Genomic DNA, 25,545 nt, shown 5'->3' with positions numbered 1-25,545 from the left:
ATGCAAGTCTTGTCTTATTTGTCTGTTTGCTTACTTGGGAAATGGAGTAAAACCAGGTTTAAAATAGCTTGGTATCTTTAACATTTATTATACCCAAGGTAAAATACTTTCTATACACACACACACACACACACACACACACACACACACACACACACACACACACACACACACACACACACACACACACATATATATATATATATATATATATATATATATATATATATATATATATATATATGCATGTATATGTATGTATATATACACATATATATATACAGTAGAACTCGGTTATAACGATCAAGGTTACAGCGAATTCACATTTATAACGAATAATTTTGAAGGTATATTTGAATTACATTTGATTTAATGCATGCATTTCATGTTTATTACAAATTCTTTTCATGGGAATGATGAACGAGTAATACACATTATTCATTCCTTTACTGACATTTCGTACGTACGCATTTCTGGTTGTGGAAAAATGTCGGGAGTCAAACGGAAAATTTTATCGGTTTCCGAAAAAGGAGAAATTATATGGGAGGTGGAAAGTGGCCAATCAAATCTGACAATAGCAAAGAAGTATGGTTTGTCCCCATCTAAAATATCAACAATTTGGAAGAATCGCGAGTTGACTCTCAAAGCTTTTGAAAACAATTTATTGAAGTGTAAAAAACTTAAAGTGTAATAAAAGTGACGTTGACGAGGCACTTCTTTCATGGTTTAAAGTGCAAAGAACCACTGGCTTACCTATTAGCGGACCAATTTTGAAAGTTCAAGCCGAAAAATTTGCTGTTCAACTTGGTTATAACGATTTTAAATGCAACAATGGGTGGATTGATCGCTTTAAGAACAGAAACAAAATTGTCTATGCAAAAAGTTAGTGGCAAGACGTTGTCCATTGACAAAAACGTTTCTGACTGGATCAAGAATGTATGGCTGGACATCAAACGAAGGTATGGATACCACAACATTTAAAATGCAGACGAAGCAGGGTTTTTTTATAATTTAACGCCCGATAAAACTTTTCAAGTTAAAAACGAAAAGTGCATTGGCGGAAAACTTATCAAAAATAGACTCACAGTTTTAGTTTGTGCAAACATGACCGGTAGCGATAAAAGAAAGCTTCTTGTAATTGGAAAATCAGCAAAGCCTAGAAACTTCCCGTTGATTATACAGCGAATAAGAAAGCCTGGATGACATCTTCAATTTTCAAAAATGAAATTCGCAAGTGGGATAAAAATCTTCGCAGCGAAAACCGGAAAATTTTGTTATTGATAGACAACTGTCCTGCCCATCCTGTAGTGGCTAATTTAACAAACATAAAACTTGTTTTTTTGCCACCGAATGTGACATCTGTCTTGCAACCACTCGATCAAGGTGTAATTAGATGTTTTAAATCCCATTTTCGTTGTCTGTTAGTTAGAACTGATAGAATGCAGAGAAAATCTGCGGAAAATGCTTATGCTTATGACTCGAAGATCAGTATACTTCACGCAATACATTTAATGAGTGATGCTTGGAATTTGGTGTCATCGTCTACGATACAAAACTGTTTTAAGAAAGTCGGTCTTGCGGAATACGAGTGCGAATCTGAATAAGATGAAGAGGATAACTCACCGTTATCAGCTTGGTTAAAAACGTGAAACTTGAACAATTTTGTAACATGCGCAGAGATTGGTAATTTTATAGACATTGATAATGACATCGCAACTTCGGGTATACTGACAGACGCTGACATCTTAAAACAAAACTCTCATACACCAGAAGAAGATAATAGTAGTAGATACTCAGAGGAAGAAAATAGCAATGATGAGAAAATCATTACCTGGTGTGAAGCAGAAAGTGCTTTACATATTTTAACAAACTTTTTTAAATAACGAAACCTGTGGTGCGTTCATATTTAGAAGAAACACACGTATAAACCACAGTGAAAATTATTTAATTGTAAATAATTTCATCCTAAGTATCTTAGGAGTAAAATCATCAGTCACTTCTGCATACATCAAACCAGACAGGAAGAAGTGCATAGGATTCCCATACCTTACATTAAAGGCATCTTAGAACGTCTTTCTAAAATTATGAAGAAATACAATTTTGCCACTACTTACAAACCTATCAACCAAATTTACAACTTATTACCTTCTCCTAAGTACAAATTCTCACCCTTGATGTTACCTGGTGTTTATGAGATTCCATGCTCGTGCAAATTATCTTACTTTGGACAGACAGGTAGGTCTGTTCAGAAACGCATCTCGGAACATCAAGACTACATTCGTCTTCTTAAACCGCAGAAATCTGGCCTCTCTCAACACGGAATTGAAAATCCAAACCATAGGATCCATTGGGAAAAGGCTAAACTTTTACATAGATCTTTATTTAAACATGAACGTTTATACAAAGAAAGTTCTGATGCCCTACTACGCAGACCAAACCTAAACCGCAACGACGTTCTTACTATTCCTAAAGCATGGGAAATTATCATACAAAATTGTGTTAAATAATTAACGGTTTTTTTTTTTTTTTTTTTTTTTTTTTTTTTTTTTTTTTTTACTACTTTAGCACGTTATGCATGTTTTCATGAGATTCTATTGTAATCATGTGCCCTAACTGTATGTTATTTCTAATTTTGTTTAAATACTGTACTGATGATGTCCTAACATACTTAGGATGAAATATTTGCAATTAAATAATTTTCACTGTGGTTTATACGTGTGTTTCTTCTAATTATATTTTAACAAGATTTATGGAATCGCGATTTGTAAGTTCAGACGACACATTCAAGCATCTTAGTGGTATAAGGAACCATTTCAAACGTATGAAATATGCATCTTGTGCAAAGCAAAGCATGCTTGATGATTTTTTATGTAAAAATGTGAAGTTTTAAAAATAAATTTTTGTTCTTTATATGTATGTATGCACATATGTATTTATGTTACCCAATATACCTATGCTGAGAAAAATCTGAAAACATTTTTAATTCGCTCAAATTATGACCTTCTTGGATGTAACTAATAACGGTTATTACGAACAAATATATGCGGTCCCGTGGAATTCATTATAACAGAGTTCTATTCTTACACTTGGATTTGCTGATAGTTTTTCGGTATGAAACTCATAGATCTTAGTCCTAGTTCTTAAAGTTTCACCTACTGGCAGTTGAACATCAAAGGATTTGTATCTCCTTCATTATTATTGACAATGATTTGATCAACGGTTATTCTACTTGTAATTCTTTTTACTTTTTGTAACTTACAAGGGTGGTCTGAAAAGTTCTCAGCCTAACAATTAAAAAACAAATTTATAATTTCAAAATTATTTTTATTTTTCAACATAATCTCTCTTAAGACTAATACATTTATTCCAGCACCATTATCCTGTCCCTGTAGTGGTTCTCACTAAGATCTGCAAAATACTCCTCTACAGCTGCAATCACCTCTTGATTCGAAGAAAAACGCTGACCAGCGAGAAAGAGTTTTAGTTTTGGGAAGAGATAGAAGTCAGAGGGAACCAAATCTGGGGATAAGGTGGATGTTCCAACAGTTAATAGTGCAGATTCCTTAATTTTCCCATTGCCAAAACACCTATGTGGGCAGGTGCATTGTCCTGATGAAAGATGATTTTTTTCTTCTGCAAACTGGGTCTTTTCTCACAAATTTTTTTGTCTAGTCTGGTTAAAAGCTCATTATAATATTCCCCAGTTATTGTTTTATCCTTTTCAAGATAATAAACAAAATGCCTTTAACATCCCACAACACCAATGCCATGACCTTTCCTGCTGACGGAACCGACTTTGTCTTCTTTGGTGCTGAACAACCGGCTTCTGTCCACTGTTTTGACTGCTGTTTGGATTCTGGTGTGTAATGGTGTATCCACGTCTCATCCATAGTAATAAATTGATGCACAAAATCAGTTTTATTCTTGTTAAAATGGTCCAAGCACTGTTCCGAGATTTTCATGCGAGTGCATTTTTGATATGCTGTGAGCAAATGCACTACCCATCTTGCACAAAGCTTTTTCATTTGCAGTTCTTTATGCAAAATATATAAAACTTGGCAGCCCATTTTTTAATTGTTGAAAAGGAAGGAGAAGAGTGCCCATAAACTTTTATGAACTTTGAATGAATTTCTTTTGGCATTAAATCTTGTTTTACAAAGAATTTTATAACTGCACCATCCTCAATTTAATCCATTTCAAGGGACAACTCTTTTACTTCTGACAGCTGTATAAAACAAACGACTTGATAGAATGATTTGCAATTTCACATGGATTATGACAGATGTACCAACTCAGGAAAAAAAAAAAAAAATCGTGCCAACAGTGTTTCCATCTATGGTCGAGGCCAAGAACTTTTAAGACCACCCTCGTACTTCATATTATATCATATTGATGGTACTAGTTTACAGAAAATTGAGGCTAGGGATCTTGAGGTGAGGATGGATAGAGATTTTGAAATTCAGAGGACATTTGCAACAGTTTCAAAGGCAATAGCTTCAAATTATAGGCAGTCTATATATTTGGAGTTGTGGTGAAGGTCCCAGAGAGATTGGTGAGAAGTAGGATACGAAATGGGTTGATAACAGCAACATTCTCTATGGTTATCAGCATGGGTTTGTTAAGGGGAGATCATGTTTCACTAACTTATTTATGTACTACAACAAGGTGCAAATACCTTGGACAGAGGAGATGCATATACAGTGGTGTACTTGGATTTTGCAAAGGCTTTTGATAGACTGCCACATGACAAGCTCTTAAATAAATTGAAACAGATAGGATTGGATAACAGACTTCTGTGTTGGATCAATGACTGGCTGTCAGATAGGTATCAGAAAGGTGTATATGGGGGTGCAGTATCTTGAAAGAGAAAGATCACCAGTGGTGTGCCACAGGAGTCAGTTTTGGGACTATTATTGTTCAATTTGTATGTTAATGATATTGAGTCAGGTTTAACTAGTGATATCCAGCTGTTTGCAGATGATGCAAAACTGGGGAGAGCAATGCACATTCAGGCTCATGTTAATGCCTTACAAGAGGACTTGAATAGATTGCACTGATAGTTCCACTTACCTCCAGGTAAGTGGAACTATCAGTTCTGTGTTTCCAAGTGTAAGGTTTTAAGATTTGGTGAGCAACAACAGGATGCAAAGTATACAATTGGTGGGGAAACTTAAACAGAAGTAGAGGAGATGAGAGATCTAGGAGTGATGGTTGACAAGGACCTGGAATTCAGGGGCCACATTGCACAAGTTGAAGACATCACATCAAATAATGGCAATGATACGGAGGATCCTGACATGCAGAAATAGAGGTTATGATTCCATTGTATAATGCCTTGATCAGGCCTCGTGGATTATTGTGCTCAGATTTGGTCGCCAGGTTTTCATGGTGAAAGGATATGTTGGAAAGGGTCCAGAGAAGATTCACAAAGGTAGTAAGTGGTCTTCGGAATGTAGAGTATGAGGACAGATTGAGAGAATGTAAGTTGCAGAGCCACGTGAATAGGAGGAAGAGGGGAGAATGTGATTGGGTTGTTATTGGGTTGACATGGAAGAAATTTTTCATAGAATGGGAGAGGGGAGTTGAACAAGGGGCCATCACTGGAAACTGTATAAGGAGGGTGTGAACAGAGGAGTGAGGAGTAGGTTCTTTGCATGGAGGGTGGTTGGTGAGTGGAATGCATTGCCTGAGTGTGTTGTGGGTTTAGACACATTGAATCAGTTTAAGGCACGATTGTTGTGTGCAATAGTGTGGGTTAGATGAGCATTGTGTGCAATAGTGTGACCTCCCACGATGAGTCTCTGACTCCATGGAGGTCAAATGTTAATAATAATAGTAAATACAAAGAAAGTAATATATTTTGAATGATTTAGGAGGCTGACATTTCACTCACCTTTTGTGTGATCCAGGTGTCTAGATCTGCACCTTATAGCCCAGACGTGGCCTTATTAGCCTTATATAGTAGAACAATAACTTCTCTATCCTGTCGTTATTGTGTTCTTCAACAACTATGTAATCTGATATGCTATTTTCACAATTTTTTCAGTATGCCCTCTAAACTTTAACTCTTGTCCAGAATCCAAGTTCCTAGCTTCATCAGTTTCCTGTAGTTCATTTCCATCAATATAGTATACAGCTTGTGTTGTTTATTTTAATTTTTTAATTATAATATTTTAAGCAACTCCATTTTTTCAACCTCTGTTCTCCTCTCAGTCAGTGTCACATCTGACATTGCAACATCATCTGGATGTGTGCCTCTGCATAATGCTCACTCAGTAATTCAAATATTTGGTTTACTTCTGTTTCTTTCCGACCATCAGCACTTTTTTAAAGTGCTGATGGTCGGAGATTATTATTATTATTTGACACCTCCAGGGAGTCCAAAGACTCATCGAGGGAGAGTGTGCCAACAGCACCGAACGATTGGTCCCCTTCCAACCGCGCTCAAACTTGCTTAACTGAGCCATTAGTAGCAGAGGCTCTACCCAATCGACCAACCTTTGCTGGCAGATATCTACCAACATCTCTCACCTCCAAATTCTTATGCCATGGCACTGCTGAAAGCTGACTCCTCAGTTTGTCATAACCTGCTTTATAATTCCACACATAATACTCCTTAACAGAAAATTCTGCATGTTTGGATCTGATCATAACATGATCATAACATGATCAGATCCAAACTTCATGCTGCTTTGAGTTGATTATCTTTCAGAAAGTGTATAAATTCCATTTCCTTCCTTCCCTGTGACCACTTCTTCCCACTTACGTGGAAGATGAATTTCATCACCTGGTGTGATTTCTCACATGGAACTTTTTCAGGTTTCTTGAAAAAGTTAATTGTTTGATCTCTAGAGCAGGGTTTTCAGACTATATAGAAAAATAAATTAAAAATACAAAAAAATATAAAATTGATAATAATAATAAAAAAATAGAAAAATATTCCTTAACCTACCCACAGTACAAAATGCACTATAGGTTTGTAAATAACCTTTCATGGATGGTAGCAACATTAAAAAAAAAAAAAAAAAAAAAAAAAAAAAAAATTCACTCATACTACTTTGCCATTGCATGTCATCTACACTCGCCCTTATATCCCTTGGATTATAGCAGCAGCCAGTTACATATTTCATCCTGTAGACACCCATCTCACACCAGATATCTTAAATGAACTGCCCTGTGCATCCCTGTCCTCTCCGATGCACTTCTACTCTTTTCTGGCTTCAATTCATATGCTATCATTATCAAAATCCCTTCCTGTTCCTTCTGTCCTATATGAAGATACTGTATCATTTGCATTCTATTCCTATGACTATATCATCCTTGGTCAATGAAGTCTAACTAATGCTGATCACGTTTGGCAAAGTTGAGCTAACGAATGGCAAAAATTCCTAATCCTTATTTCAAATACGTCTGGCATTAGTATACATAAGCTGCAATACCCCTCTTAACCCCTCTTAACCCTCCTTTAGAGGAAGAGTTCCCTTATCCCTTGTGTTGCTTAGCTCACTAGAACTTCAGAACCTGGGGTACTATATTTAGCATCATGTGATCGCTCTCCCACTTACTAACTTCTAGGCTGCCTGATCCCCCCCCCAATGTTCTAGTTTCCCTGATTCTCACTCTTTCCAAACTCTTACTGAACAACAATTTCTCTAGACTCCTGATAAGAAATCCATTCACATGTATAAATCCTTCCTCTCTTCAAACTTGCACCACACATTCTCACTCTTCTTTTTCTCATGCATCAGCAACTTTTTCATATCCTCTTGTCACCTGCTAAATCATTTGTACCACTCAAAATAAACATCTCTCTCACCTTCACTCTCTGTTCTCTGCACATCCTTAAGCATCAACATACTTATTCTTGGCACCAGGAAAACATGATTTCGTCACTCTCTCAAGTACTCCTCTTATTAATTCCTACATTACTGGCATTACTCCTACATTAAACCTACATTACTGGCAACACACCTTCACACATAAAAAACTGAGCCCATTTCAAAGCCAGCATAGAAAACCTTACACTCAAACACACTGACATAATTGTTAGTTTTGATGTCTCATCCTTATTCACAAATGTTCCACTCAAAGAATCCTTAGAGCTAATCCAAGCTAAATTTCCTCCCGATATCACAGCCCTTTTTCAGTTCACAATAAACTCAGACTATTTTGTTTGGCCAGGAAAATTCTACAAACAAATACAGAGGACAGCCATGGGTTCTCCACTCTCCCCACCCTTGGTCAACTTTTATATGGACACTTCTGAAGAGAAAGCCTTAAACTCTGCCCCACAAAAACCAACCATTTGGCTTCGCTATGTTGATGATGTATTCACTATTTGGCCACATGGCTCCGATGTACTCATCTCCATCCTAACACATATAAACAACCAACACCCCAGAATCAAATTCACCCTGGAAGAGGAAAAAAACAACTGCCTTCCTTTCTTAGACACACTAGTCACCCGCCAGCCTGATGGAACCTTGGTTTTCTCTGTCTATAGAAAACCCACCCATACAGGAAGATACATTCACCAACAATCCCACCACCCCTCCTCGCAACAGTATGGAGTCATTAAGACACTACCCAACAGGGCTAAACTTATCTGTTCAAATGACAATGCCCTAACCACAGAACTAAACCACATTCTCAACACTTTCTCAGCCAATGGCTACCCCCCCCCAAAAAAAATCCAAAAAATATTGAAACCAGTAAACTACAACCCCCCCCCCCTCACAACAAGGATTACTCTAAATCCATCACCATACCCTCGATCCGAGGCACTTCGGAAAAAATTACAAAAATCCTAAATAAAAATGACCTAACTTGTTGTTACAGACCATATAAAAAATTGGCATCCCTTATCCGCTCTACTAAAGACCAACCTCCCCCCTAGACCTACCTGGTGTATACCAGGTCCCTTGCAGCTGTGAGCTGTCCTACTTTGGCCAAACAGGCAGGACAGCCAATATCAGAATTTCAGAACACAAGGACTACATCCGGTTTCACCAGTACAGCCACTCTAGTCTTGCTGACCATGCACTGGATATCTGCCATTGAATACGATGGAAGAAAGTCACGATAGTACACCGTAGTATATACAAGTATGAAAGGCTTTTCATGGAATCAGCTTCAGCCCTAAGAAACAATCCAAACCTCAACAAATTTGGCTGCATGAGACTTCCTGAAATTTAGGAAACCTACATCAGAAGACCTTCAGCCCATTCGCCCAAGAATACCAACATTGCCCGCTAGAGGGCACCATCAGGACTTTAGGAGAAATAATAGCTTCCTGCTTCTTCCTCATTTACTGTTTGTTGTGCCTGCATGCACGTGTTTTGTTCTTAAGTTCCTGAAAATGGCAACGTGACGTTGCCGAAATATTGAAGTATATTAAAATTTATTTTAATGTATATCTTAGTGACGTTGTAATCTCCTTAAAATACTTAGTTAAAAATGCATAACCAACGTCTAAGCCTTTCCACGAGAACTCCCATCTTCTATGGATCTCCTCTCTTACTATACAACAGAATACTTGGAGAGGAAGAGTTTCTGGACTCTTGGCATAAGTCGATTGTCATTGCTACCCCAAAGTCAGGCAAGGATCCAGCCCAGGCCAACAATTATTGTCCCATTGCTCTGACTAGCTGTCTTTATAAGTTCTTCAAAAAAAATTTAAACGCAAGGCTTCTCTGGTACTTAGAAAGCAAGAGACCTCTTTCCAACTCACAATGTGGCTTTCATGGACACTGATCAACCTTGGACCTTTTGGTCCATTTAGAAACTTGTATTAAGAGACACTTTCCTGAAATGAGAACATGGGGTTTCGGTGTTCTTCATCATGGAAAAAGCCTGACACAGCCTGAAGATACAATATATTAAAAGACCTGTTTAATCTTGGTCTGAGGAGGTATCTTCCTGTTTCTATTAAGAGTCCTTCCTGTTTCTTCCTGAGGTATCTTCCTGTTTCTTTCTATTCCAGGTCTGTATGGGAAGCACATTATCTTGGCCATATCAAGAAGAAGGGGTTTCTCAAGGCACTGTTTTAAGTGTGACCCTCTTTGCTATTAAAGTTAACCCAGTTACTGAACAGCTTCCTTCCATAGTAGGCAATTACCTTTAAGTTGATGACACTTCACAATTTACTATCATTCCTGTAACATGAGGGTTATTGAAAAAACTTCAAGCTATTGATTGCGTCTATTCATGGGCGCTTTGTCATGGGTTAAGATTATCTGCAGAAGTGTACACTGTTTGTGTACACTTCTGCAGGAAATGCACTCTTCATCCCCAATCCTCATCTAAGAGTTTGACAAACTATTATCCTCTTCGTTCCAGAGGCCAAGTTTTTGGGACCCATCTTTGATAGAAAACTAACTTTCTTCATACACATTTGTCATCTTCGGGCTAAATGCAAACATCCTCTGCACTCTATCCTCTATTGAATGGGAGTGCTCCATTCTGATCTATCATCAGAGTATCTGATTAGCTACCAGTGCTTTTCTCACATCACCCATTCAAATGAACCCTCTCTGTCACTTAGATGAAAACATTTCTCTTTTAATTATGCCTTTAGAATAGTCCCTTCCAGAACATCCTGCATGGACTACTTTCTTTTCTCTACATTGGGAGGTCCTGTATCACACACGTCAGATGCATCTGGCCTTTTGGTATGTGCATTAAAGAGACTATGAAAGTTATTGGCATGAGTATTGACAACATTACCTACACCAAACAAAACAGCATTCCTCCATGGCAGGCTTGCTCTCCATGCAACCTCTCACTTTGTCAACTACAGAAGTCTTATATGCCCTTATCTGTCTACTTTCAATTGTTCAATGCACATAGAGCAGCCCACTATGATTTCTTGCTCATCTATACTGATGTATCAAGATCAGATATCTCTGTTGGCTGTGCTGCTGCTGTTTCCTGATATTATAATCTCCAACTAGATGCCTCTTGATTGCAGTAACTGTACAGCAGAGTTGAATGCCATTCAGCTCTCACTTGTGCATATCAAAGAAAATTCCTACCAGAAGTGTATAATTTATACAGATTCTTTGAGTTCTTTACAGGCCATCTCCTCTCCTGTGTATAATTTGCATCCAGTGATGGTGAGGTGCACCATCTCTCATACAAAATACTGTTAATTTCGATGTTTAGTTGCAGTTCCCATTCCAAATTGGAATTAAGAGAAATGACGTAGATGCAGCTGCTAGATCAGCTTATACTTTCTCAACATACTGTTTGATAGTCCCTTATACTGTGATTACACACAGATCATAAAATCAAAGTCAATTGCCCGATACTCCTGGCAGGAAGAACTGATGAACAAATTGCATGAGATTAAGCCTGAAATTAGGCACTGGCAGCCTAGTCAGTATAGGAACAGAAAAGTTATCTTGCTTGTCTCTGCATAAGTCACAGTCATCTCACTCATTCTTATTTATTGAGGGCTGATGACCCACCTATGTTGGAAATGCAATACCCATCTTACCATTAATCATATTCTGGTGGAGTGTGACCGATGAGAGAGAAATTACATTTTTACTTATTTGGTCAAGCCCTATACACTCAGCCAGATACTATCAGACTTGGACAGATTGAATGATGTTTTTAGATTTTTGCAGAACATTAATTTATTCAAGGATATTTGATTATGGATTTGTTTATATTTAGATATCATATTGTAGATACTAAATTTTGTGCATACATTTTATTTACTCATTTATCTTCTTATAACTTTAAAAATTTATCTTCTTATATATGCATTTTATTTTTATTATCTCCATGTAATTATTTATTTACCTATCAAACCATATATATTGCTGTAACTGTGCCAGGACACAGTATGGCCTTTGCTGTCTTTGCAGCATTAAACTCCAAATCAATAAATTAACCAGCCAGTTATTCATAAATCACTTTAAAGCATTTTCCATCTTCTTAGTCTCCAATCATTCAAAACAGCTTAATGTTCTTCCTCTAAAACTGTTAACCACCCTACCAGCCAAGGTGGATGAAATAGTGAGTCCAAATTGAACTTCTTATCCAAGTTATTCAATGAGTGTTATAGAATTGTATCCAGATTTAGCTGGACATCTATAGACATCATGGCCGGTTTGGGGGGGGGGGGGGCAGTTAAAGCTGTGTTGCTTTACACTGCCTTTGTATAACTTTGCAATAGTTCAATAAAATCATTTTTCTCTAAATTCAAATTCTGATGTTATAGTCATTCCCATGTGTTCTCTAATACCATCTTAATGTTCCTCAGATACCAAAGCATGTTGAACAGATTGGGGAGTTGAGTTTTTCCAACCACATTTCTGACAGATGTTGAAAAAAACTTGGCTCCAGGCATCAACAATGTTTTTAATAGCTAAGTAAATGTTGAACTCTGTCCAGACTGCTTCATTGATTTGGTGTCTCTTTTTGCCTGTCTGAATTATTGTTCATAGGTAATACTTTTTGAAAGTTTTTTATAAGACCTTTATCCATGGGTTATATGAGGAAAATTGTATTTGCAGGCAAGAATATTATTTTTTGTTTTCATCATAGTCACCCGTGGTTGTTGGGTAACAAGATGCATTATCCGAAAGCAATAATATCTTAAATGACAAGTTTTTTTCCTTGAAATGTTTTTAACCTCGTTCAGAAAATCATGGAGAAATCAGTCAATAAATATCTTCAGTCACTTATGCTTTTCAATTGGATTTCCTTATAACAGGTAGCAATGACTTTGAAATTTTTTTTGAAGACCCTTTGTTTTTACTATTGTAATCTAATTAATGGATTTATTTTTCGATTTCTAGCAGCAATTCCACCAGAAAGTGTCAATCTGTTCTTTTGATACCTTATTATTATTATTCTAATGTCTCCGTGGAATCAGAAGACTCATCACTGGAGATTCTATATTGACACACTAGCTATTATTTACACAATACATATCATACCTCTCCTTAAACTCATTCACAGATGAATTGTGGCATAGTTTTACTTCTTGCGATATGCAAAAATGAACTGGCATTCCCCCCCCCCTCACATAGCTCATCCATTAAAGCCTGTTGCAGTTAATAATCCTTATTTTTGATGATTTTTACTCGAGAATTCCATAGCTGCTACTGTCTGCATTAGCATTCTCACCAGTCATCTTGATGTATATTTCTTTAAATCTTTCTATATGTGTGGTAATTATTTCTTACTCTCTAACAAGGACCAGCATTTCTTTTTTTCTTTATGAGCTACTTTGTCTAATGACTTGGGAAAATGAATGTTTGTAAAAGCCTGCTATAGACGAGCATGATAGCTCTTTGAGTTTATAGGGCTTGTCTTGACTAGGGGAAAAAACAAACTCCTTCCTAAACAGAACCTTCTGTTGGACCATTGGTATAAACTTCTAATTCCCCATTTTGATATTTGCTCACATTACTCTACTAGATTATCTTCAAGTTTAGTTTGGCGTTGAAGACTATGACTTCTCATTTCTTTCTGTGATCATCATTACCTGAATATAACATGTTATTAGTTATTTAGAAGAATTTCACCTGTTTTTGTCTTCAGAAACACCAATTGTGTGGATGTGTAAAAATGTTTAAAACATTATGGGAGTAAACAGAGTACATCACTCACAGAACCATTTAAGATTTAGGGTTGTTGTAATTAAGAGTGCTTTAGAAGATAAAAATAGTTCATCTGGATCCTGACAAATAGATCACTTTAGAAGAAAATTGTTGATTGAAACTAATCATGAAATCCTAATGTGTTAGTGTCATAACTGGCACACACTCTGAGAATATGCCTTGTAATGATAATATGGTTGCATCATAAAGGTTGATATTGTCTTGAGAATAGTTTTTCTTTTTAACTTTTTGTTTAGCAAGCAGTGGATATCTTATTTAATTAAATAATAAGATGTTCAACAATAATATTCATTTATGTTCCCCATATTTATAAGAGATCAAGATAGAAAATCTGAAATTAGTTCAAATGAAGATAGTGATGATACAATAATAGAAGAATTCAGTGATGAATTTACTTTTCCAGATAAGAAGCAAGAATTCATCGACAAGTAAGTCATTTTATATGTTGACTTTATTATCGTGACTGTTTGGAGTTCATTATGAAATAAAGCATGCATAATAATAAGTAATTAAAGTGTTACTTAGCATATGGACAATTGCTTAAGACTGAGGTATTATTTTTAGCTTTTCCCTGGGTAGAGGAAAAAAAGATATTGGTATACTTTGCTGTCACTGTTCTTCCTTCCCATGTAATTAAACATTCTGCTAACATATTTTTGACAATTAATTATTACTATGATAGTACTGGTGACAAAACTTTCAAGAATTTCTTTATATGTATGTAATTAAGAATGTCAGTGAGACTGTAAATCAAAGTACAGTGATGGATGTGAGCAAGTATAAATGACGTGATGCAAGGATAAACAACATGGCATGAAAGAAAATAGCAGAAAATAAAGCAAACAATGTGGTGGTAATGAGCAAGAGCACATTTATGTGGAAAAACATATGGCAAGTGATAGAGCAGAGAAGTGAAAGAAGGCAGAAAGTGTGAGGAAGAGAAAGCAGAATGTGAAAGAGCAAAAGACAGAAGGTAAGAGGAGTTTTGTATGGAAACTCCATGAAAAGCACAGAGCATGATGACATTGTTTTCTTACAGCAAAGATTAAGGATGTTAATGAATCTATTAGGAATGTAGAGAGAAAGTGAAAGAGATGATTATTTTTACAGATACAAATGATCTTTCAGGTGCTGTATGATATGTGAAGATATGAGTTGCTGATACAAGTGAATAAGAAGATCATGAGCATGAGCCTGCTGCCATAGCTTGATGGAGGCAAGTTGAGGAGAAAGGGGGGGGGGGAATCATGATTGCAAATGAACAGGTTGTGCAGGAGGAATGAGATATGTGGAGGTGTGGAGTGAGTTCATTGGATGAAAGGACTAATATAAGATTAATGGAATGGATTTGGAGTTAATTGTGTGGAAAAACTGTTGTTCAGTGAGAGTTCAGAAGTGCAAAGTCAGAGAAACATGAGTATTTAGGAGGTATACAGATGATTTTGAATGCAGGTATCCTGAAATAATGTGACTAGGAGAATGGTCAAGAGAGAGAGAGAGAGAGGCATTATTAAGACTTGTTTGATGGAAGATTATATAGTTAGTCATGGGGATAAAATTCAAAGGGTATAGCATTTTCAGAGAGAACAGGATGGAGAGGAGTTTTGTTAATGATGGGAGAAAAATTAAAGCTAAAAGAGTAGGAGTTCAGCAGGAGGGCAGAGATGTAGATGCCAGAGCATTCAAAGCTATCTGGTCTGATAGAGGCCAACAGAACAGAATGAAATGTATAGTTGATTGCTGCGCTGGAGGGGAGGGATACAAGGTAGAATGTAGATGGCATGCATTGGCAAATTAGCATCAGTGAGTGTAGACAAGCAATTCTTGAGATTTCAATCTGTTTTATCTTCCAGACTATGCTTTCATAGGAGGAGTGGTCACCTGGAGGAAAGAAAATGGAATTTATATGACTGCTAAGAGATACTTGAGACCATATGTAATGGAAGAGATTTGGGGTTTGAGCATGTTATAATGATAGCATCAGCAAATTTGTCAATAATTTAGGTAGCCACGTTACTTCTCCTTAGAGAAGTAACGTGGCTACCTAATCATTTAGTCTTGGTCCAAGAGATTGCCATGTAATTTTCATTTGAGAAGGGGTATATGTGGAGTTATAGAGCTGGTCATTAAGCTGTTTGTAGAAACAAGTTTATAGTAATGCAATGGCATAGGAATCTGGAGGGAGGGGGAGATATTAGCAGCATATGGGAGATTATGAAAGGATATTTGAAGAAAGCAGCCACCAATCAGGAGCCTAAACCAGTAAGCATTAGATGGATAAGTAGCATCATCAAGCAGAAGAGCTGCAGGAAAATGTATAAAAAGAAAATCAGTTCATGAACAGTACAAAGCACAGGCAGGAAGGGTTACAGAATAGGGTGACATCAGATTATGAGATGAACTAGTCAAGAGGGCCAAAGATAATCCCAAAGAGTTCTTTTCTATGGTGAGGAAAAGGAATGAGCAAGAGCTAATTCCTTTTACAAAATAGTTGAATTACCAAGCGTCACTATGCAAAAGTGTACCATCCAGGTAGAGATATTCCATAACCAGATTAGACATTGATATGGGAATACTGGTAGAGGAATTGGAGGTACTTAGGATATTGCAGAGCTTAATAAAAATATGGCTATAGAATTACATAGGATATCAGCTAATGTGTTACAAAAATGTGCAAGCAAATATTTATCCAAACTTTAATAAAATTTCAATTTTTTATTAAAAAAACTGTATATGTTAAACCACATAGTTCAAACCCATTCTTCACGGTTCAACTGTATTCGCTACTTTTGCCATGTGACCTATGAACTTCAAATTCTTATTCACCAATAAGCCAAAGATCCCTTGCTTTCTCAGTTTCCCTGCTATAATATGCTGCTGGAAATCTAATCGCACCGAAGTGCATAACTTCAAGCTTACTAACATTAAACTGATAGCCAGTTTCGTTTGCCCAGATTTCCAGCCTATTCAAATCATTTGTAAGTGCTGAATATCAGTAGCATCTCTGATTGCCCTGCCTATCTTTGCATTAATCCTGAGGTACACAATTAATTAGTCACCTTAAATCTGGCAGATTCACATCAACTGTATACCACTTTTTGATATTTGTCTGTCAACCATCCCTTCATCCAAGTTGAGAGTTTTTATTCCAATCCCATATTCTCCAGTTTATGCATCAGCCTTTTGTGTGGTATCCTATCAAATGCCTTGGAAAAATCCAATATTATCATAATGTACCCATTCCCTTTATCCAACTCAGGCCATAACATTGTTATAAAATATGAGCAAGTTGCTAAAACATGATCTTCCTTTAGTAACCCATGCTGCTCCTTGCAGAGTATAGCTTGTTTGTCTACCCATTTCTGTATGCGAGTTCTTACCAATTTCTTTAAAATCTTCACTACCACACCAGAGATTCTGATAGGTCAGTAATTAGACACATCAGTTTTTCCACCATCATACATTCCTTCCATTCCTGTAGTATCATTCCTGAGCTGAGTCTTAAGTTATACAAACATGTGAAAGATCTAGCCAATTTGACTGAACATTCCTTAAGCAAACAAGCTGATATTCCATCTGTCCTTATAGACCAATTCTTATCCAAGTTATGCAACAGCTCTTCAACCTCATTTTCATGAACCTCTAACTCTTCATCCAATGTAGCAGTAGCACTATGCACCATGTTACATACACCTGGTTGATATATCTTAGCAAAGTGAGCAGTCATAAATGAACAATCTGATTAGCTTCTGACACTTGAGTATCATCTGCATTCAATAAAGTTATTCTTTCACATTCATTCTTTCTTTTGCTTGCAGCATAACGATGAAATTCTTTTGGATTGCCTGTAGCTTGCATAGCCATTCCTCCCTTTTCATAATCCGATTTAGCTTTCCACACAATACTCGTTATTTTCTGGCCTGAACTTTATATATTTCATAACTCCTCTTATTCTCATGATATTCTTTCCATGTTAATCTTCTTGTGGATCTCTTGCTTAATAAGATTGTACATTTATTTCACTCCCAATCTATTTATTCTTTAATCACTAGGGATATTCTTGCTGCCTCATTTAAGCACTTTATTAAAGATTCCCATCCACTGCTGACATTTTTCAGTAACTGATGCCATGGGACCAAAGATAGTATTCTCCTAAGTTGATAATTTCCAGCATTGTAGTTCAGCATGCAATTGAACTACAGTTCTACATGTTCTAATTGGAGCATCATGCAATTAGATACTTCTCAAGAAAGCACAGCACGATCACTGTTCATATTCTTAGCAGGAGACCCCTTCTGACACTGAGCAAATCCAACACCATTCTTTGACCTAGAGTTTCTTCTTTCACATGCTGCTTGAGAAAGTTGTCTCGCAACAATTCAGTAAATTATTCTTCTTTCTTAACATGAGATTTCTCTTCTATCCAATCAATGTTTGGAAAATTAAAGTCACCTATAATGATCACTCATTTGGTACCCATAAGGAAAAATTGGAGATTCATTTCTTTGTTCCCTGCAACTTGAGCCGCGAGGTCTGTAGCAACACCCCACAGTATATTTCATTTTGTTAGCCTCCACTTCACACCAGATAAACTCATCGCTACATGAAACATTGTTACAATAATTTTTTTTCTTGCGTTTCTACCCTAACTGGCCTTAAGTCATATGATATCATTAGTAGTACTCGTCCTCCTCCTCCTCCTCTCCTATCTCTTCTGTTATTCCTAAAAAATAGTATACCCATTACACTCAATCCCAGGTTTCATTAATGCCAACAATCTTAGACTACCTCATATTCATTAAAGCTACGAACTCAACCCCTTTGTTTCTGATGCTCTTGGTATTTGTGTATAGACATAATAAATTGCCACCTAGCCTAATCTTATAATTAGATGTGCAATCTATTTGGTCTTGTTCTAGAACTTTTTGTTTTTCCTCCCAGACATACTCAAAAAGCCTAAACCTAAAGCATATTTTTCCACCCCTTCACCACATACATAATCATGTTAAGACTTTTTTATCACTATTTAAATTAAGGGGATATTAAATCCCACATTGTTTTAAAACCGAATAAGAAACTCAAAGATTGGAATCAGAGAGTTTCATGCTGAATATAGTATAATAAACTATAAAAGTATCGGCAACTACTAGCGTGAGCTACTGCAAGTAGTTCAAGTACATAGTACAAACTCGGGCAAGGCAACTCGCAGCAAAGGTGGTAAAGTTCTGATCGCTATTCTTGGTATTTTCCATAATGTAAAACACATTTCCTAGGAAATGTATGCTGTTATTACATTATGGTGGGAGGTCACTACCCATACCAGTTTCAGCCTTTATTGAGGCTGCATTCCTTTGGTATTAATTTGGTCTAGCTACTCACTGATGAAGCCTTAATAAAAGCTGAAACCAGTCTGGGTAGTGACCTCCCACCATAATGTAGTAACAGCATACATTTCCTAGGAAATGTGTTTTACATTATGGAAAATACCAAGAATAGCGATCAGAACCTTGCCATCTTTGCTGCGAGTTGCCTGAGTTTGTACTATGTACTTGGACTATTTGCATTAGCTCACGCTAGTAGTTGCCGATACTTTTATAGTTTATATACTATATTCAGCATGAAACTCTCCAATTCCAATCTTTGAGTTTCTTATTCGGTTGTAAAACAATGTGGCATTTAATATCCCCTTAATTTAAATAATGTTTATATCGCCGAAATGAAGCCTATTGGCTCTTTATATATTTAAGTAACTTAATGGGTGCACCTTTTTGACAACTCATATAGCAGAGTATATAAGTATATATTAATACCAAAGGGTATTTTGTATTAATATATACAGAGTATATATTAATACCAAAGGGTATTTCGCTATACCCTTTGGTATTAATTTGGTCTAGCTACTTACTGATGAAGCCTCAATAAAGGCTGAAACTGGTCTGGGTAGTGACCTCCCACAATAATGTAATAACAGCATACATTTCTTAGGAAATGTGTTTTACATTATGGAAAATACCAAGAATAGCGATCAGAACTTTACCACCTTTGCTGCGAGTTGCCTTGCCCGAGTTTGTACTATGTACTTGGACTACTTGCATTAGCTCCCGCTAGTAGTCACCGATACTTTTATAGTTTATTATACTATATTCGGCATGAAACTCTCTTATTCCAATCTTTGAGTTTCTTATTCGGTTTTAAAACAATGTGGGATTTAATATCCCCTTAATTTAAATAATGTTTATATCACCGAAATGAAACCTATTGGCTCTTTATATATTTAAGTAACTGTTTTATCACATTTGCATACCATAGCCAAACTTTCACACACATTTTTGCCATTCCTCCCTTGATGATCTAATTTCCTTGACTCTGCATTAGGTCTCATACCAAGAAGCAGTTTTTCCAGGCTCTTGATGCCAAATCAATTTAAGTGCAGGCCATTCCTCTTATACAAGTCTTTTCTGCCATCAGACTCACTCCACACATCTAAAAGCTTGCATCCATTTCTTCTATGCAGCCTGTGTGTGAAATCATTTGCTGCCATTGCCCTCCTTCTTAACTCAGTACTGTCATATCTGGGTAGCAATCCTACAATTTTTACTCTCACATTTCGTTCTCTCTTCTTCCAACAACTATTCTGCTTCTAAGATTTCTAATTTTAAGAAAATTTGGAGAAAAGAGCACATCTCTTTTTCAAATGATAAATACTTGGTGGATATCTGCTTAGGACATTGACTAGTCATTATTAATATATTTGTGTTGGAGCCATGTTGGAGCCAAAATTATGCATAAGAAATTGGAGAAAACACAAGAAATAAGAATTCTTATTGATACTGTTATTGATCTTGAGGTAGATTCAGGGTAAAAGAGTATATATACACACATTGGGTTTGAAATAAAGTAATCACCATTATTTTTGAGCAAGATAAAAATCAGTATCATATTGAAATGAAAAGCATATATGAAAGTTTTAAAACAGATCAAATTTAAATCTGCATCAAAGGTAAACTAGTAGACTTAAATATACCCATATTTTTAGAGAAAAAGTGGAGCTTGCAAATAAGAATTGAACTTTACAGTCCCACCTGAAGAAAATATTGATCCAGAAGTGAAGTGCTATAGTGCACCTGTATCTTGCAGAGGTGCATGTGATGCTGTTGTCTGCAAGAATAGAAAAATCAGATATTGGAGAGTCAAATTATGAGACCGTGATGTAATTAGGCTTAAGTGCTGATTGAAGCTCCATATTATGATTTAATGGAATGAAAAATACATGGAATGAATCAAATAAAGGTTATTGGTTCCAATAATTCATCTGTCAGAGATCTCATTTGAGATACAGTATATTGTAAGTCTCCTACCGTGCACGGATAGAAGCAAACCGAGGAGGGCATTGATAGCCAGTGAGTCTGTACATAGATTGTGCAAAAGGAATGATGTAGAATTTGTGGATCTGCAGTCTCTGTTCGACAGAAAGGACTTATACAATGCAGATGGGACTACATCTGAATGTTTTTGGTGTTAGGTGTCTGGAGAGAGCTTCGTTTCAGGGAAACTTAGCAATTATGGTGGAAGCAAGTGAGTTTGTATGAAGGCACCCATGAAGTGAGTGAGTGTGAGAATGAACAAGTGAAGAATATAGTCTCTTAAGCAAAAATATTGAAGAGGGTAGTTAATTCAGAAAGTAATGGTGGGGGGGGGACTAAAGAGATGTTGCAGTTCCTATTTACTAACAGCAGAAGTATCAGGAACAAGAGGTAGGAGTTTTTGGCATTGGTTAGTTTGATCTCACCAAAAGTTATAGCCATTAGTGAGACTTGGTTAACAGCACATGATGTAGTTTCAAAGATTGAATGTGAAGGGTTTAGTATTTTCAGGGAAGATAGAATGGGGAGGGGGGAGAGTACTGCTGATGATAGCAGGTGAATTCCAGGGAGTTCACAGATGATCTGGAAGATATGCATTGCCAAATTAGTACGAGTACAAGTCGAGTGATTATTATGGGGGACTTCAACTATGAAATATAAACTGGAAGGAAGAAAGATCACATGGTAGAAAGAAAATAAAATTTATATACCTGCTGAGAGAAAATTTCTTAATGCAGGTATTATTTCTGGGAAAACTCCCATGTTCTCCTCTTAAAAACTATTATTTTTACAGCTATTTTGTCTGCTTTTGTTTAGGAGTGCCCCTTTTTTTTAATGTCATTGGCTTTTTACTCAAGAATTCTTAGGGCATTGCAGAGGTATTTTAGAGACAAATATATGTAGCATAATAGAAGAAAATTCACACATACCTTTTCTTGGATGTTGTTGCCTGTCTTCTTTCTGCAGTGTGCATACTTCTGCTGTTGTGGTGTTGAAAGGGAAGTGGGGGGGGGGCGCTTAGGCAATGTGGGAGAATTAATTTGAAAAAACCTGTTTTTTTTTATATATAATATATACATATATTATTTTTAAGGGTAGGTGGAGTGCTTCTTTTTTTGTAGGGTGGGAAAAAGATGAAAAAGGGGGCTGAAAATAGAAACTTTTTTAGAGGATGGGGAAGAGTTTATGGGAAAAGGGGGGGGGGGGTAGAGAGAGAGGGAGAGGGTTGACAGGGTGCAAGCTGTTTCGATCGTGTGAGTCGTCATCTGAACTCATGGAGGAAGGTGGATGCTATGTAGTGTCGGCTTGGTGTTTCTGCCTGTGAAGTGTTTGTGTTATCGCCTATTGGTCGGAGTTGTGACCTAATTTTTATGTTGTGGAGCTTCCAACACTCAGAGATTATATATGTAGGGTTGGCGGACATTGATTGATTTCTCATCACATTTTATGGCTATCATTTCTGATATTCTAAGCATTGTTTCATTGTCTTGTCTGTCTATTATGATGACTTTGTCGATTTGTGGATATGTTTCTGTTCAAGGGCGTGAACTGCTATTTCTGTTTTCCCTGTACTTTGTATTCTATTTTTCTTTTTGATGTTGTTTTTTTTTTAGTGTTTAAATGTTCACGGAAGTGTTCTTGTAGTCTTGCCCATAATGACCTGATGGTAGAATCTGTGTAGGTGATATCACAGTCTTTTTGGCAGGGAAATTTGTAGACTACATTGTGGTTCTAATATTTCTTTGTGTGTGTGAGATTTAGTGGGTTTTAGAAGACTTGCCAATTTTTGGTTTGTAGTCAGTATGTTTGAAAATGTATTTGTAGGCTTTGTATGTGTTCTGAATGTATGGCAGTTTGATAACTTTTTGTGTTGGGAAGTAGCAAACTTCAGCACATAATCTCGACAAACTTTTTCAAGTTCAACAACAACATGTATATTCAAATATACATGTTGTTGTTGAACTTGAAGAAGTTTGCCAAATTTCCCAACACAAAAAGTTATAAAACTGTCATACATCCAGAACACATACAAAGCCTACAAATACATTTTCAAACATACTTGCAAACTGGTATTCACCACAAACCAAAAATTGACAAATATTCTAAAACCCACAAAATCTCACACACACACAAAGAAATATTAGAACACCACAACATAGTCGACAAATTTCCCTGCCAAGAAGACTGTGATATCACCTACACAAGTCTTTATGAGCAAGACTACAAGAACACTTCCGTGACTGTAACATCCCTATTCCAGAACATTTAAACACTAAAAATGCGACATCAAAAAGAAAAATAGAATACAATGTACAGGGAAAAACAGAAATAGCAGCTTACGCCCTTAAACAGAAACATACCCCACAAATTGACAAGGCCTTCATAGTAGACAAGACAATGAAACAATGCTTAAATATCAAAATGATAGCCATAAAATGTGACGAGAACTCAGTCAACATTCACCAACTCTACATAATCTCAGAGTGTTGGAAGCTCTACAACATAAAAATTAGATCACAACTCCGACCAATAGGCAATAACACAATCACTATAAAGGTGGAAACACCAAGTCGACACAACATTGCATCCACTTCCTCCATGAATTCAGATGACGACTCACACGGTCGAAACGGCTTGCACCCTGTCAACCATCTCCCTCTCTCTCTACCTCCCCTTTTCCCATAAACTCTTCCCCATCCTCTAAAAAACAGTTTCTATTTTCAGCCCCCTTTTCATCTTTTTCCCACCCTACAAAAAAAAGAAGCACTCCACCCACCATTAAAAATAATATATGTATATATTATATTTAAAAAAAAAAAAACCAAGTTTTTTCAAATTAATTCTCTCATTGGCTAAGCTACTCCCCCCTCCTCTTTCAACACCATAGCAGCAGAAGTATGCATACTGCAAAAAGAAGACAGGCAACAACATCTAAGAAAAAGGTATGTGTGAATTTTCTTCTATTATGCTACATATATTTGTCTCTAAAATACATCTGCAATGCCCTAAGAATTCTTGAGTAAAAATCAATGACATTAAAAAAAGAGGCACTCCTAAACAAAAGCAGGCAAAATAGCTGTAAAAATAATAGTTTTTAGGAAGAGTAACATGGGAGTTTTCCCAGAAATAATACCTATATTTACTTGTGTTTTGTAACCATATACAACTCCTCAACCAGCTCTCTACTCATAACCTCCTTACTACCCCTCCCTCACAAAAACACTTTTAAAATAGCATCCACCTAGTGCACTCACCAACACAAGCCTGTGTCATGGTCTCACGACACACATTCAATGAGTGCATAAACTCTACAAGAAATACATACCAGAAAACCATCCTAACACATATCGCACAAAAAATACACATAACATTCCTTAAAAAATGCCTCAATCACAACATCACACCAAAATTCGCAGTGGTATGAGGCAACAGCACAATTCCCAGAAACAAAAAAAAAATTGTTACCGGGCATCCTGAGCTCTCATAAAACAAGCCATAAATGACAGATTTAAAAAGAAGTATCAAGTATATTCATATGTTCACAAAACAAAAAAACAGATTGAAAACTTTACTGACCCCAAATGAATGGGCAGTTTTTTCGGAAAGTATCCAATCGCACATCAACAACTACACGCAATTAATAGAAGTTCAACATGCAAAAAAAAATGGTATGCACTAACAGACACCTAATACAACAAATGCGCAGCTTCCAACCCATCTGATATTACTGCCTCACAACCCACACAAAACAATTACATCATCAATCGATCACATCACAACCTCACACCCGATAAAATCACCATCCTGAACAAAGGATTAAACTTCACTATATCCCCAAAATACATACAAAACAAAGACATCATTATCGAAATCCAAGCAAAACTAGAGAATGACCCTAACAAAGAAACAATATTCCACAAAATAATAAAATAATAATAAAACCCGACATTACTCCCAACTTTCAAAAAAAGCTCTGTTATCATTAAAAATGAACCCGAACATAATAATCATGTTGTACCATCATTTTGTATTTTGGTGGTACAACATGACAAGATTATTATGAAAATATTCTGGAGGGTGTTGAAGAAGCTCAGAAGAGTGCTATAAAGGAATTAGAGATGATAAAGGTGACATGAAAACAGGAGAAAAAGATATCCTTGAAGTATGGAGTAATTACTTCGAAAAATTGCTAAATGAAACAAGCAGTGATAGCACAGTGGTAAAAAAAAAAACACTCAACAGGCATAGTCAGGAATACATATCCATACTTGAAGTAGAAAAAGCCATCAAAGGCTTGAAATGTAGAAAGGCAGCAGGAGTAGATGATATTTGACCAGAAATGCTAAAGTATGGTGGTATAAAAGTCTTACAGTGGCTGCACTGCATAGTTCAGAAGGCATGGACAGAGGGACGAATTTCCAATGATTGGAGTAGAGCTCTCCTAGTACTTATATATAAAAAAAGGGAAATAAAACTGAATGTGAGAATTACATAATTATTTCCCTACTGAGTGTTCCTGGTAAGATTTATACTACTTGAGAAAC

General features: G+C 36.4%; 1 protein-coding gene across 3 annotated transcripts in view; it reads left to right on the top strand.

The window, feature by feature from the left end:
* The window catches only part of LOC150110071 (uncharacterized), a 184,083-nt gene that overhangs the window by 88,618 nt on the left and 69,920 nt on the right, over positions 1–25,545 (top strand). Inside the window, exon 3 of one of the 3 annotated variants that reach the window (XM_090391090.1) lies at positions 13,952–14,065. The exons of 1 other annotated variant lie outside the window; for it this stretch is intronic. In XM_090391090.1, coding sequence (XP_090247216.1) covers positions 13,952–14,065 — 114 coding nt within the window. The remainder of the gene's footprint in view (positions 1–13,951; positions 14,066–25,545) is intronic. One more of the 3 variants, XM_090391098.1, reaches the window with a different exon arrangement.

Source organism: Typopeltis vanoorti, chromosome 1 (assembly GCF_054136105.1).
Source record: "Typopeltis vanoorti isolate ZY-2024b chromosome 1, IOZ_Tvanoo_1.0, whole genome shotgun sequence".
In the NCBI taxonomy this organism is placed as follows: Eukaryota; Metazoa; Arthropoda; class Arachnida; order Uropygi; family Thelyphonidae; genus Typopeltis; species Typopeltis vanoorti.
Note: the sequence above shows the minus strand (reverse complement) of the source record. Positions and strands in the feature narration are given on the sequence as shown.